This window comes from Argopecten irradians, chromosome 15, assembly GCF_041381155.1.
Source record: "Argopecten irradians isolate NY chromosome 15, Ai_NY, whole genome shotgun sequence".
Taxonomy (NCBI): Eukaryota; Metazoa; Mollusca; class Bivalvia; order Pectinida; family Pectinidae; genus Argopecten; species Argopecten irradians.
In genome coordinates this window covers 24,325,506-24,340,038 of record NC_091148.1, presented here as the reverse complement: position 1 = coordinate 24,340,038, position 14,533 = coordinate 24,325,506, and the positions used below count along the sequence as shown (strand labels likewise).

Below are 14,533 nucleotides of genomic sequence, written 5' to 3'. Positions count from 1 at the left end.
CCATAGACAGACAACTAGCCTTCTTTTCTTTCATTGTCCAATACACGAATTATGAAGATTGTGTATGTTAGGGCAAATAAATTATCTAATCTGACAAATAATATATAAAAGTAAAAGCTTATATCGTTAAAAAAGTTCACATACGTTTTTATTAGTCCTATAAAAAACCTTCAATAGGTGACCCCTAGCTGCAATATTGTAGCTCAAAAGTATTTTAGACTGAAAATGGTATCGTCTTTAGAGCTACAATTGTTCCCTATCACTGCTAATGGAGCAAAGTAATGATGATGCAAACCATTATAAAAACGTTTCTTTGCATTTCATCGTACTTAATTGATAAAGCTTACCTACTAGGCAATAAAACTGAACCACATAAAATATCAAATTCTCATCGAGGCATTATTTTTTTACACTATACATATAAAGGTCTTTCAGAAGGGAATTTATACGGCAAGTTCACAAAACGTTATTTTGACGTCTTGTGAGCGGTACGGTAGATAGTAAGCATGGTATTTATGTTTGTTTTGGATAAAAATAATATGTAAATGCATTTATATGCATAAAATAATCGGAAATCTTCAAAAACGTATGAAAAACTGTGCCCGAGTGATTTTCGGAGGCAGTGCTCCACTACGATACATAGGGACCAATTCGTACCCGGCCTAAAGGCATAGTAGGCCGGGTACGTATATTAGTTCTAGGCGGCCCCAGACCCCCATTCTTTTCTTTGCTTCGTGCCTTTATAAATATTCAGATTTTAGGTAGTGCAATTCTGTAACTTTATATTCAAAATATGACATTAGACGTCAAAAATAATAAACGAACATGTTTACATGGCTTCAATTATTTTTTGGAAAAAGTGTACATGAAGTCCTCAGAAAGCAGGATTTATTAGCATTTATTCGAGGGCTTCTGTGGGACTAGGCGGCCCCCAGACCCCCACCCTTCTTCGCTTTATGTCCATATAAATATTAAGATTTTGATATTGCAATTCTGTAAGTAAAAAAAAAAATTTAATCAAAACTTCAACTAAAAAATATGACACTTGACACGAAAACCATATATAAACATCCTTAAAATGGCTTCAATTATTTTCTGGAAAATGTGTTCATGAAATCCTCAAAATGTAGGATTTTGCACCATTTATTCTAGAGCTTCTGGGGGCCTAGGCGGCCCCCAGACCCCTCGCCTGATTTGCTTGGTCACACGCCCCCCTCTAACCTCAAAACCTGAATCCGCCCCTGGAATATAGGAAGAAATTCATAATTAAATCGAAAACTATCTGCATAATAGACGACAGAGTGTATAAAAATGAGAACTGTACCTGCTGCCCCTATTGAATAATCGTAAAAGGCGACTAAATTTAGAATCTTACCTTTTCTCTTCTTCCTAACTATCTTTATGTTTCCTAATGCCTCCCTTGGCACCGCCTCACTTTTGGCATAGAGTTGAGCGTTCGCCCCTGTGAGGAAGACTCTGGGTTCTGTCTCCGGGCCGAGATACACCAAAGTCTATAAAAGTGGTAGTTTCTGCTCCTGCTTAGCGCTCAGCAGACAGGGAGTGGGACGATTGGTTCGCCCGTTGTAAGTATTATGTGACCAGGTGGGGTGTGTTGCTTGGTGTCTTCAACGGCATGCTTTATAAAAAGGGCAATAGTTCCACTATACAAGAAGACACAACACGAACATACCGCAGTCTCCCAAAACACGTACCTCGCACTTCACGCAAGCTACACACTGCATACATGGGAGGCCGTCCTTACATGACCCTGACTGTTAATAGGACGTTAAAATAAAACAATCGTCTCATTTAGGTCAAATTTTAGCAGGGGTTCCCCAAGGTTCTATTCTTGGTCCTCATTTATTTTTTTATTTTTATTATTGCAGATAGGTCTAAAATCGAATCAGCTGCTCTGCGTCTCTTTGCAAATGTACCTCACTAATTATAACTTCATCTTCTTAATGTCTTGAAATTGAAACTATTTTAATTACTGTAGAGATCTGGAATATTTGAAATTGTAGTCTAAAACCTAACTACACATGTACATGCTTTTCATCCCAAAAACACTGAGGGTGTTTATCTCGAACTACATTTGTATATTGATATTGACGCAGATTTAGACTTGAATTTTGTGTCAAATCCAATGTTCAATTAAAAAATACTCCATATTTCTCAAGGATTTCATATACGTCTTTTTCATATTAATGTTCTAACTTGTCACCGTGGAGAAGGTAAACTTGTGCAAGTCTAGTACAACTACAAACGATTTCTCCCATTGGGGTCAAATTCGAGGTCACGCACATGCGTGCTGTCGTATTTGGCGCGAAAGGTACCTCGGACGAATGTAAACACCAAGAAGTGAAACGTAATTTTGGACATGTCATCAGTGTGTCGCCATGGTTGGTGGATATTTTAATTATTTTTCTTCATTATCGCAAATTGTTACACAGCTTAGAATGTATATTTTAGCCGAATCTGTGTTTATTTCTGCAGTCGCTCTCTTGTCGACCCTAAAATTTTGACACCCCCCCTTCCTCACTGGAAAATGTGTTGTCGCTGCAAAATACAAAGCTAATGCTTCAATAAAATTGGGTTTCCTATAACTGACATATATATACTTAATGCATCAGCATGTTAATATAGAAACCCATGTTTCCATTTAATACTGAGCAATTACTGTAACCCCATCCCTTTCAAACCATCCGTAAAAGGAAAAGCATGCACTAGCCTACATTAGGTCTGAAACCCAGGCGCTGAGACAGGGTATAACTATTTCCCTGATTATTCTTCATTCACCGTTTGATGGAAATTAATGGAAAGCTATATAGCTGTTACATTTATTTTGATCAGAATAATAATGTTATCATCACTTTGATTTAGAACGTTTTATTGCCAAGAACTGAAAGAGCTATTGCTTGTTTTGAGTAAAGAAAAGAACTTGAGCCAAATTAAGAAGAAGATTGAAATACAAACTTGACTCTGTTATGAAGCTCTTTTATTTAATCAACTCGGCTTCACAAATGAGCCTAAGGAACTGTTACATAGTTAATAGGAGAGGAAAAAATGTAGTGGCCAGACCGGGATTCAAACCCGGGACCCTCCAAACACTAGCCGAGTGTCTACCTGATGAGCTACAGTTGGTAGTAGACTAAAGGTTACACATTGTGCACACGGTGTGAACTACGAGTGGACACGGAGTGCACGAGGTTTAGACTACAGGTAGACACGGAGTGCACGAGGTTTAGACTACAGGTAGACACGGAGTGCACGAGGTTTAGACTACAGGTAGACACGGAGTGCACAAGATTTAGACTACAGGTAGACACGGAGTGCACTACGTGTGAACACGGTGTCCACTACAGGTGGACATCGTGTCCAGGTAAAATGTCCACTACATCAAGACCACAGACAGACTAGATGATGTGCCACAGAGATGTGAGAAAATATGTATTTATTCTGCAGTCTATATGGACTTTGACAGATAGAAATATTTATTGCGATCAGAAACATAATATTTATTGCAACATAAAATTGCCGTTAATTACTGGAAATCATCCGTACTGTAATGTTCATTTGAATAGATACATATAAAGTAAAATGTATCAATATATATTATCATACAATTTAATTTATAAATAAGGACGTTTATTAGAAGTTATAAAAGCAAATTAACTGCGTTGCAAATTAACTGCGTACGGTAAACCACGCACTGGTTATGTCTCATCAATGGATAGTTTCCCAGTAAAAACTATTTTTCTTAGCTAGTGATATGTAGTTTAAAGATGAAATTCTTTTTCGAACGCATAAAGTGATGAACCTTGCAGGGAGTAAGATTTTCAGTGTTAGCAAATCGTCGCCCAAGAGATATTTTGATCGGCAAAATATTTTGATTAAAAAGGATATATTGATGGGCATAATAAAAGTAAGGACATCATGATAAGCATAAACAGATTAAATTCTTCATAAAATGTTAAACTATGTATGTATGTAATAAAGTTTTCTAAACGGCAAGGTGCGCGAAGTAGTTTTAATCCTGCCAAATGTATAATACGTATACATTTGCTACATAGAACCTGGCGCGTTGCAAAAGCATTGGAAATATGTGAAATCGTCCATAGACGTTAAAAATGGGCATTAGAAATTACATTTTATTGTGTCAACCGATTGAGGAACCTGTAAGCACTGGCTTAAGAAAGCAAAAATTTAGTATCGGGCATGTGGCTGCTCGTGAGCATCAACACTGTTCAAAGGACCGATCGCAAAAAATGTAGGTCACATGCCTGATAATAAATTAAACAGACAATCAAAATAAATCCAACTTCTACCCATTTAAACTGTAGATTCGTAGTTGTTGATTAGATTCTGAATTTGTCACAATTATTTTAATTCTAGAAACTCTAATAATTTGACAATATCATATTCTGACCTTCTTTACAATGTGTGATCCATACATGTATACATAGTATATTGTACACTTAAAATATGCCTGCTCGAAAGGTAGACCCCTAGGCTAGGACTGCAGTTGCCATGGTCACTTGGACTTCATACTGTTCCATCAACCACACGGATATGATAATCTAAATTACCTAACATTGGTCAGAGTGGGGCCTGGGGCCTTCTTTGGGCACCCTTCAATATGTTCAGTCAAGTGTATCACAGACTAACAACACCTGTATACATGTAGTACCTTATCCCAACCCCAGGAGGTCCATTTATAGCATGCTGTACTTATATTAGGTGGCAGCCTCTCTACATATACATTGTACTCATCACACAAATACGTACAGTTATACAACAATGGTACTCAATAGGGATATGTATTTTAACTGGTAGTGCACTTTAATTTATTTGATAATGAAGCTTTATATATTAAAATAAAAAATAATCAAAATACCAAGTGTATAATTAACTAAAACATTTATTTCAAGATTATTGGAAAATCATATTTCATCCAATATCTTTTCATTAATTTATTTTTTTACACTGGCTTTTTACATATATCAGAAACCTGATTATCATGACTATGTATATAAAATACCATATTACAATGTTGAATAAGTGAGTGTAGGACGAAAGCCCCCCCTGGACAAAAGCCCCTTAGGATAAAAGCCCCTCCGGACAAAAGCCCCTTCTTTATATAATAATGTATTTTTTCTTATTTCTATTTTTTTAGATATTTATTTGCTATTTGATACATTTGGGTATTATCAGAGAAGAGTGTCAAACATAATAAAAAAGCATAATTATGATGTGATCATTTGAATTCTTTTAATTTTTGAGTTATTGATATCAAAGAAATAATAAAAAAAACATGTATACATAGACATTAGAATGTTATATATACAAGAAACCATTAATGTTTACTTTATCATAACACACCTACCAGGCTAACAGCTTGATGTTTGCATTGATTATATATAGATAATTAGGAAAGTATGTTTAATTACAAAATATTTCTATCATATAGTGTCATAATTAGATTAACATCAATATAATTTTTTACATTTTTCTATAAATTATGAAATCAATTTATAAAATTTTTAGTAAAATCCCAATAATCCAGTAAATTATTACATTGTGTCTTATTTTGAACTACATGTATATTTGAAGAAAAAAAACTGATATAAGAAAATATTTTATATTTTTTTTACTATATATTTGAATTTAATTTTTTTGAAAAATGGAGGGGCTTTTGTCCTCTTTTCCATTAGTATGGAGGGGCTTTTGTCCTAGGGGCTCATGTCCTAATATAAGGGGCTTTTGTCCAAGGGGCTTTTGTCCTAGGGGCTTATGTCCTAAGGGGCTTTTGTCCGGGGGGGGGGGGGGGGGGGCTTTTGTCCGTACCCCTGAATAAGTACCTAATCTAAATTAATTTTGATTTTAATATATACATGTATTATTGGTAAATTCAAGGTTGTGACAGACATGCTTGGATTACGCATTGTACAGCTCCCGTCAGCTCCACTTCACGGCTGCCTGTCATGACAATAATTGAGGTGTATTCAGCATCACTTACTATATGTTTTGCCAGCTAGTTTTTACCTCATCCCAATCTACATCCCCCCCTCCCCGGGAAACAGTGTACATGTTTACCCAGGCTCTACAACAAACATGTACATGTATCTAATAAGAATGGTACTTTTGTGTTTCAAACTCATAAACCTATATGATTTTTAAACGGTAAAGTATATTTGTTTGTCTTAACAAACTTCCATTGAAACAATTCTAAAATCACATATTATATAAAGATACTGCCTCCATTCTCATAAAGCCGTGCAAACACAGAAGGCAACGATTCTGCCCTCTGGCCATCTATCGATGGTCACCTTGAGGTACCTGTATAGCTTGATACTGTGGCTTACCTGTATGTTTGACAAGTTATAATTATTGGACCATGACGCAATATACGGTCAAGATAACTTGCGGGGTTGAGATCATAAACATATTGTGTTCAGTACCGGTAATTAAGAATCAAAACAAGCTGAATTGGTTACTTGTAGGTAGACTATAGCTACGTCATAAAGTTTGAAGTGGATTTATTCTGCATGATCTTTTAAAGACGTTCAGTTTTTAATAAAGAATATGTAATTAAGCTATTTTAACGTACAATACTTTTAGAACTTAAAATAACAAAGAAAAATATTATAAAAGTGTATATTTTATGAAAGACGATCTACAAGGGTGTCGCTAGAAAACCGATTGATAGGCACCAAATCTTTTTATATAAAAGCTATGTATTACCCGGTATATGATTGTATTACTAATAGCTTAAATTATAAAAGAAAAAGTGTCTCAAAAGCACAATAGGACTGGTTTTTGCCGTAGCTGCAATATTGTAGCTCAAAAGACTTTTAGACAGAAAATGGTGTCGTCTTAGTAGGCCGGGTACGTATATCCGTTCTAGTTTTTGCCGCAATTCAAAGTTGTTTTTGACTTGTGAAAATGCTTGTATTTACTATTTCATGTAAATGATATATATATATATATATATATTTAATGCAATTTACCCATAAAACATTGACTTTTGAAAACGTAATATAGACAATTTAAGATATGAAATGGAAACTACTGATATAAAATTAAATAGACATATACTTAATGAATATAAATTAATCTTTATTACTTTTGCAGTGAAAAGGTTTTATTCATGTATACTAAAAAATATCGTATTATATAGTTAAATCAAGGACGTAAATCCATGAGTTAAATATACTGTACATTAAATTGTGAATGTTGTAATTAAAAAAAACACTAAAAAATTATAATTAGAGCACTCTATGTATTATTTCAAATTGAAGAACGTATTCTTCCCCGATCCCTAACTGTAACACATCACCTTGTCTGTCTAGGTCGGAATGTACCTGGACACCATGTCCACCTGTAGTGGACACCGTGTTCACACGTAGTGCACTCCGTGTCTACCTGTAGTCTAAATCTTGTGCACTCCGTGTCTACCTGTAGTCTAAATCTTGTGCACTCCGTGTCTACCTGTAGTCTAAACGTAGTGCACTCCGTGTCTACCTGTAGTCTAAACCTCGTGCACTCCGTGTCTACCTGTAGTCTAAACCTCGTGCACTCCGTGTCTACCTGTAGTCTAAACCTCGTGCACTCCGTGTGCACAAGGGTGTAACCTTTAGTCTACTACCAACTGAGCTACCTGGTCACCGATGATCGACCCAGCCAAATCCAGCTACACATATGCATGATTGATAGATTGTATTTACAAAACGGTACAGGTTAGTTATTGAACCTTTTACCATACTCGCCCTTATTTCTCCAAGTCTTCATCCCCAAAGACACAACACGTATGTATCTCCCCTGTTAAGCGTATTCCCAATGCTTGAAATAGGGATTGGTATAAGCTAGCTTGTCAATTTTGTAACAGATATGGGAGAGGAGAAAATGTGTGGTACAAAGTAGCCAGACTGGGGCTCGAACCCGGAACCTCTGCTAACACTAGCCAAATGCACTACTGACTGAGCTACATATTACATATTATGTACCTGGTCACTGATTGACCCAGCTCAATTCTGCTAACATGTTCACATGTTTTATTTTAAGATCTAGCTTATAATGATCCAGGCATTGGTAGTGTTCTATACAACCATCTCTGTGTAGAATAATGGAATACACGATCAAAGCACAGCGTATGACGTGTTGACAAAGAGACACCAAACAATGGAAGAAGCTATGGGCCTTCTCACCTGGCATCAAACATCCAAAAACACTGTAAAACAATAGAAAAGTAATATCAGGGAGATCTCTGTAACGTAGGATCAAGAAGTACGACGAGCAGGTCAAGGACGCTTCGTTTCAGAAGAACAAATGCAAACTGTGTTTCATTACAAATAATAAGACAGGATCTCAAGCTGCCAAGCATTAATACATGTAGATATATCCTGAGGTGTTTCTTACTACTTTGAGAATAGGGTCCATGGCTTTCAATTTGGGAAAATTTGCATCAAAACCAAGATTTAGAAAATTAACAAAATATCATATAAAGCACAATTAATAAGGTTATTTAGTATCAGTGCTGTTTATGTAAATTCTGAAAGCAAATTAACAAATTTTAACCAACTAAATACAGTGCAGGCTGGTACAATGTAAGTCTGCCCACCTAAGACTTTAGTTGCTGTTTCTGTCATTTTGTTTTAGCGCAAATATAATAAATTGCACATCAATAGAAAAGGTGCAGTTTTATCCTTTGAAAGAACAGAAAAGAAATAAAAAAAAATATCCATTAAAGAATTGGAGTTATAGGCATAAAATGTGCCTACCCCCATTTCTTTTTGGATGTTGACATGTCCAGTAAGTCTGAGAGTGTGTAGAATATAGTTATTTGCAGAGAGATTTCACTTGGTATAGAGACCCATACATGATATAGATAGGTTTAGCCATACATATGCTGATTCCAAAGTATTTTGTTTTGAAAATAGATATATAATAACTGATGAATTAGGGATGAAAATCAAATATCTGTAGTGTAATAACACATTTCAAGACTTGATCTAACTGATTATAACAAAAAAGCATTTCAACACAAACTTTTGACAAAATAATGACAATGTTTTGCCATGATACGAAACTTACAGAATGTCTGCTATATATTCTTGACCGCAGGAAGTGCTTGTCATTTACACATGCACAGGCTAACCGGATGTGCAGAATTACCGGACACAACTGTACTTAAATTTTAACCAACTAAATTTATCCAAATGTTTTGAATAGTTTTCATGTAACTTCAATTTCAGGAAATTTTATAAAGACTTGTATTGGAAAAAATTTCGAGGCTTTGCCAAAGGGAAAAACCTTGATGACCAGACTATACATGTTGAGACTTGCAATAATTTACCAACAATTTCCAGTAGTAGAAAGAGGTAGTATGCAATACATCATAATCTTTCATATGGATAATTTTTGTTTTTTAGGATATTCGTAGCTTTTTCTCGAGTAGCAACGTCAAGAAAACAAACAGTGGAAGCAGTAAAGAGAAACAAGAAACTCCAGCATTAAATGTGAAAGGAAAAAGCTCAAAACGTAGTTGGAAAGATGTGAGTAAGTCAGCAGAAAAGGGTGAAGGTAGCGACAAAAAGGGGAAAGGCTCAGAAACAAAGGGAGGTAATCGGAGCAAAGACAGTAAAGGAAAGGCAAAGAAAGTGATTGTTTTAGACAGTGACGATGAGGATGATGAAAATGGTAATGTGAAGAAAGAAGATAAAAAGGAGGAGGCAAAGCATGGCTCAAAGACAGGAAGGAAACGTCAGGTAATACATGTTATGAATAATGATACTGCTTGTAGAATCTAGTGAAATTGGGATTAAGTAATGGTCTGTATGCATTTCGCAGAGATTCTGCTCTCAAAAGTTGGTGTTAATTGTTCTCTGAGAATTTGTGAATATAATGATTTTTTTTCAGAGAAAATGTAATTTTTGTACGCATAACAATCACTACCTACCCTAAAGAGCAGGTAACTCTGTATAGTATTGAATTATATAGAAAAAATAGAACAATGGTTAGGATTTAAAACGGCACCAATGCTGTAGAATTAGACGAAGCTCCATGAGTTTAGTTATGAAGTCATTGAATTTAAGAAATTTGACTGGTTGTTTATTTGACATTATTTTAATATGACTTTATGGAAACTCCTATCCCCTTTAGTATTGGTTCTGTGGTGGCCAAGCGGTTAAGCTGTCCCAACATATGGCCACAAGTCCTCCACATCAGGGTCACAAGTTCAAATGCCATGTAGGGCAGTTACCAGCACCAACAAACCTGACATGACTTTAAAGATGCTCCACCGCCGACATAGCATAAATGATATTCATTATTTGAATAATAATTGGTGTATTATCGTATATATATATGTCTAATTAACACAAAAAGTATGAAATAATTTATTTTGCCTTTGGTGCATGCACAATCAGTACTTAATTCCATATAGGATATAGTGCCATGGATTTTTTTTTCGGGATGCAATTAATAATTTTTCATATTTTTAACTTGAAGTAAAATGAGAAGCTCAAACTGTTCAATGTTGGTAATGGTGTAAAGTAAGTAACTTTTGTAACTGATGAAAAGTACTAAATCGTCTTCTCCTGTTTTTGATAGTGAAAAAAATACCATTTGTCGGCGGTGGAGCATCTTTAAATGACCCTGGCTGTTTATAATAGGATGTTTAACTAATAAACCCAAGCCTTTTTTAGCTTTGAATATACAGCAGAAACTTTTTAAGTGAGAGTCAGAGTTTGATGACAAAATTGTTGATGTTCTTTGTTATGCTTTCACAGGCAAGTAGTGAGTGGGAGAAGGAAGACAAAGTCTCAGGTCACAGAAAAGGAGGCAAGAAGGCACACATTATAGAATCAGGTTAGTGGGAAATGTACTGATGGAATATTGGGTCACAGAAAAGGAGGCAAGAAGGCACACATTATAGAATCAGGTTAGTGGGAAATGTATTGATGGAATATCAGGTCACAGAAAAGGAGGCAAGAAGGCACACATTATAGAATCAGGTTAGTGGGAAATGTATTGATGGAATATCAGGTCACAGAAAAGGAGGCAAGAAGGCACACATTATAGAATCAGGTTAGTGGGAAATGTATTGATGGAATATCAGGTCACAGAAAAGGAGGCAAGAAGGCGCACATTATAGAATCAGGTTAGTGGGAAATGTATTGATGGAATATCAGGTCACAGAAAAGGAGGCAAGAAGGCGCACATTATAGAATCAGGTTAGTGGGAAATGTATTGATGGAATATCAGGTCACAGAAAAGGAGGCAAGAAGGCGCACATTATAGAATCAGGTTAGTGGGAAATGTATTGATGGAATATTGGGTCACAGAAAAGGAGGCAAGAAGGCGCACATTATAGAATCAGGTTAGTGGGAAATGTATTGATGGAATATCAGGTCACAGAAAAGGAGGCAAGAAGGCACACATTATAGAATCAGGTTAGTGGGAAATGTATTGATGGAATATCAGGTCACAGAAAAGGAGGCAAGAAGGCGCACATTATAGAATCAGGTTAGTGGGAAATGTATTGATGGAATATCAGGTCACAGAAAAGGAGGCAAGAAGGCGCACATTATAGAATCAGGTTAGTGGGAAAATGTATTGATGGAATATCAGGTCACAGAAAAGGAGGCAAGAAGGCACACATTATAGAATCAGGTTAGTGGGAAATGTATTGATGGAATATCAGGTCACAGAAAAGGAGGCAAGAAGGCACACATTATAGAATCAGGTTAGTGGGAAATGTATTGATGGAATATTAGGTCACAGAAAAGGAGGCAAGAAGGCACACATTATAGAATCAGGTTAGTGGGAAATGTATTGATGGAATATCAGGTCACAGAAAAGGAGGCAAGAAGGCACACATTATAGAATCAGGTTAGTGGGAAATGTATTGATGGAATATCAGGTCACAGAAAAGGAGGCAAGAAGGCACACATTATAGAATCAGGTTAGTGGGAAATGTATTGATGGAATATCAGGTCACAGAAAAGGAGGCAAGAAGGCACACATTATAGAATCAGGTTAGTGGGAAATGTACTGATGGAATATCAGGTCACAGAAAAGGAGGCAAGAAGGCGCACATTATAGAATCAGGTTAGTGGGAAATGTATTGATGGAATATCAGGTCACAGAAAAGGAGGCAAGAAGGCACACATTATAGAATCAGGTTAGTGGGAAATGTAATGATGGAATATTAGGTCACAGAAAAGGAGGCAAGAAGGCACACATTATAGAATCAGGTTAGTGGGAAATGTATTGATGGAATATCAGGTCACAGAAAAGGAGGCAAGAAGGCACACATTATAGAATCAGGTTAGTGGGAAATGTATTGATGGAATATCAGGTCACAGAAAAGGAGGCAAGAAGGCACACATTATAGAATCAGGTTAGTGGGAAATGTATTGATGGAATATCAGGTCACAGAAAAGGAGGCAAGAAGGCACACATTATAGAATCAGGTTAGTGGGAAATGTACTGATGGAATATCAGGTCACAGAAAAGGAGGCAAGAAGGCGCACATTATAGAATCAGGTTAGTGGGAAATGTATAGATGGAATATCAGGTCACAGAAAAGGAGGCAAGAAGGCGCACATTATAGAATCAGGTTAGTGGGAAATGTATTGATGGAATATCAGGTCACAGAAAAGGAGGCAAGAAGGCACACATTATAGAATCAGGTTAGTGGGAAATGTATTGATGGAATATCAGGTCACAGAAAAGGAGGCAAGAAGGCGCACATTATAGAATCAGGTTAGTGGGAAATGTATTGATGGAATATTAGGTCACAGAAAAGGAGGCAAGAAGGCACACATTATAGAATCAGGTTAGTGGGAAATGTATTGATGGAATATTGGGTCACAGAAAAGGAGGCAAGAAGGCACACATTATAGAATCAGGTTAGTGGGAAATGTATTGATGGAATATCAGGTCACAGAAAAGGAGGCAAGAAGGCACACATTATAGAATCAGGTTAGTGGGAAATGTATTGATGGAATATCAGGTCACAGAAAAGGAGGCAAGAAGGCACACATTATAGAATCAGGTTAGTGGGAAATGTATTGATGGAATATCAGGTCACAGAAAAGGAGGCAAGAAGGCACACATTATAGAATCAGGTTAGTGGGAAATGTATTGATGGAATATTGGGTCACAGAAAAGGAGGCAAGAAGGCGCACATTATAGAATCAGGTTAGTGGGAAATGTATTGATGGAATATTGGGTCACAGAAAAGGAGGCAAGAAGGCACACATTATAGAATCAGGTTAGTGGGAAATGTATTGATGGAATATCAGGTCACAGAAAAGGAGGCAAGAAGGCGCACATTATAGAATCAGGTTAGTGGGAAATGTATTGATGGAATATTGGGTCACAGAAAAGGAGGCAAGAAGGCGCACATTATAGAATCAGGTTAGTGGGAAATGTATTGATGGAATATTGGGTCACAGAAAAGGAGGCAAGAAGGCGCACATTATAGAATCAGGTTAGTGGGAAATGTATTGATGGAATATCAGGTCACAGAAAAGGAGGCAAGAAGGCGCACATTATAGAATCAGGTTAGTGGGAAATGTATTGATGGAATATCAGGTCACAGAAAAGGAGGCAAGAAGGCGCACATTATAGAATCAGGTTAGTGGGAAATGTATTGATGGAATATTGGGTCACAGAAAAGGAGGCAAGAAGGCACACATTATAGAATCAGGTTAGTGGGAAATGTATTGATGGAATATCAGGTCACAGAAAAGGAGGCAAGAAGGCACACATTATAGAATCAGGTTAGTGGGAAATGTATTGATGGAATATCAGGTCACAGAAAAGGAGGCAAGAAGGCACACATTATAGAATCAGGTTAGTGGGAAATGTATTGATGGAATATCAGGTCACAGAAAAGGAGGCAAGAAGGCACACATTATAGAATCAGGTTAGTGGGAAATGTATTGATGGAATATTGGGTCACAGAAAAGGAGGCAAGAAGGCACACATTATAGAATCAGGTTAGTGGGAAATGTATTGATGGAATATTGGGTCACAGAAAAGGAGGCAAGAAGGCACACATTATAGAATCAGGTTAGTGGGAAATGTATTGATGGAATATCAGGTCACAGAAAAGGAGGCAAGAAGGCGCACATTATAGAATCAGGTTAGTGGGAAATGTATTGATGGAATATCAGGTCACAGAAAAGGAGGCAAGAAGGCGCACATTATAGAATCAGGTTAGTGGGAAATGTATTGATGGAATATTGGGTCACAGAAAAGGAGGCAAGAAGGCACACATTATAGAATCAGGTTAGTGGGAAATGTATTGATGGAATATTGGGTCACAGAAAAGGAGGCAAGAAGGCACACATTATAGAATCAGGTTAGTGGGAAATGTATTGATGGAATATCAGGTCACAGAAAAGGAGGCAAGAAGGCACACATTATAGAATCAGGTTAGTGGGAAATGTATTGATGGAATATCAGGTCACAGAAAAGGAGGCAAGAAGGCGCACATTATAGAATCAGGTTAGTGGGAAATGTA

General features: G+C 36.6%; 1 protein-coding gene across 1 annotated transcript in view; it reads left to right on the top strand.

Moving 5' to 3' along the window:
* The first annotated feature begins 2,280 nt into the window (after positions 1 to 2,280).
* The window catches only part of LOC138308697 (replication factor C subunit 1-like), a 40,595-nt gene continuing 28,342 nt past the window's right edge, over positions 2,281 to 14,533 (top strand). The window contains exons 1-3 of the mRNA XM_069249727.1: positions 2,281 to 2,399; positions 9,429 to 9,764; positions 10,788 to 10,866. Of these exons, the coding sequence (XP_069105828.1) occupies positions 2,397 to 2,399; positions 9,429 to 9,764; positions 10,788 to 10,866 (418 nt within the window). The 5' untranslated portion in view covers positions 2,281 to 2,396. The remainder of the gene's footprint in view (positions 2,400 to 9,428; positions 9,765 to 10,787; positions 10,867 to 14,533) is intronic.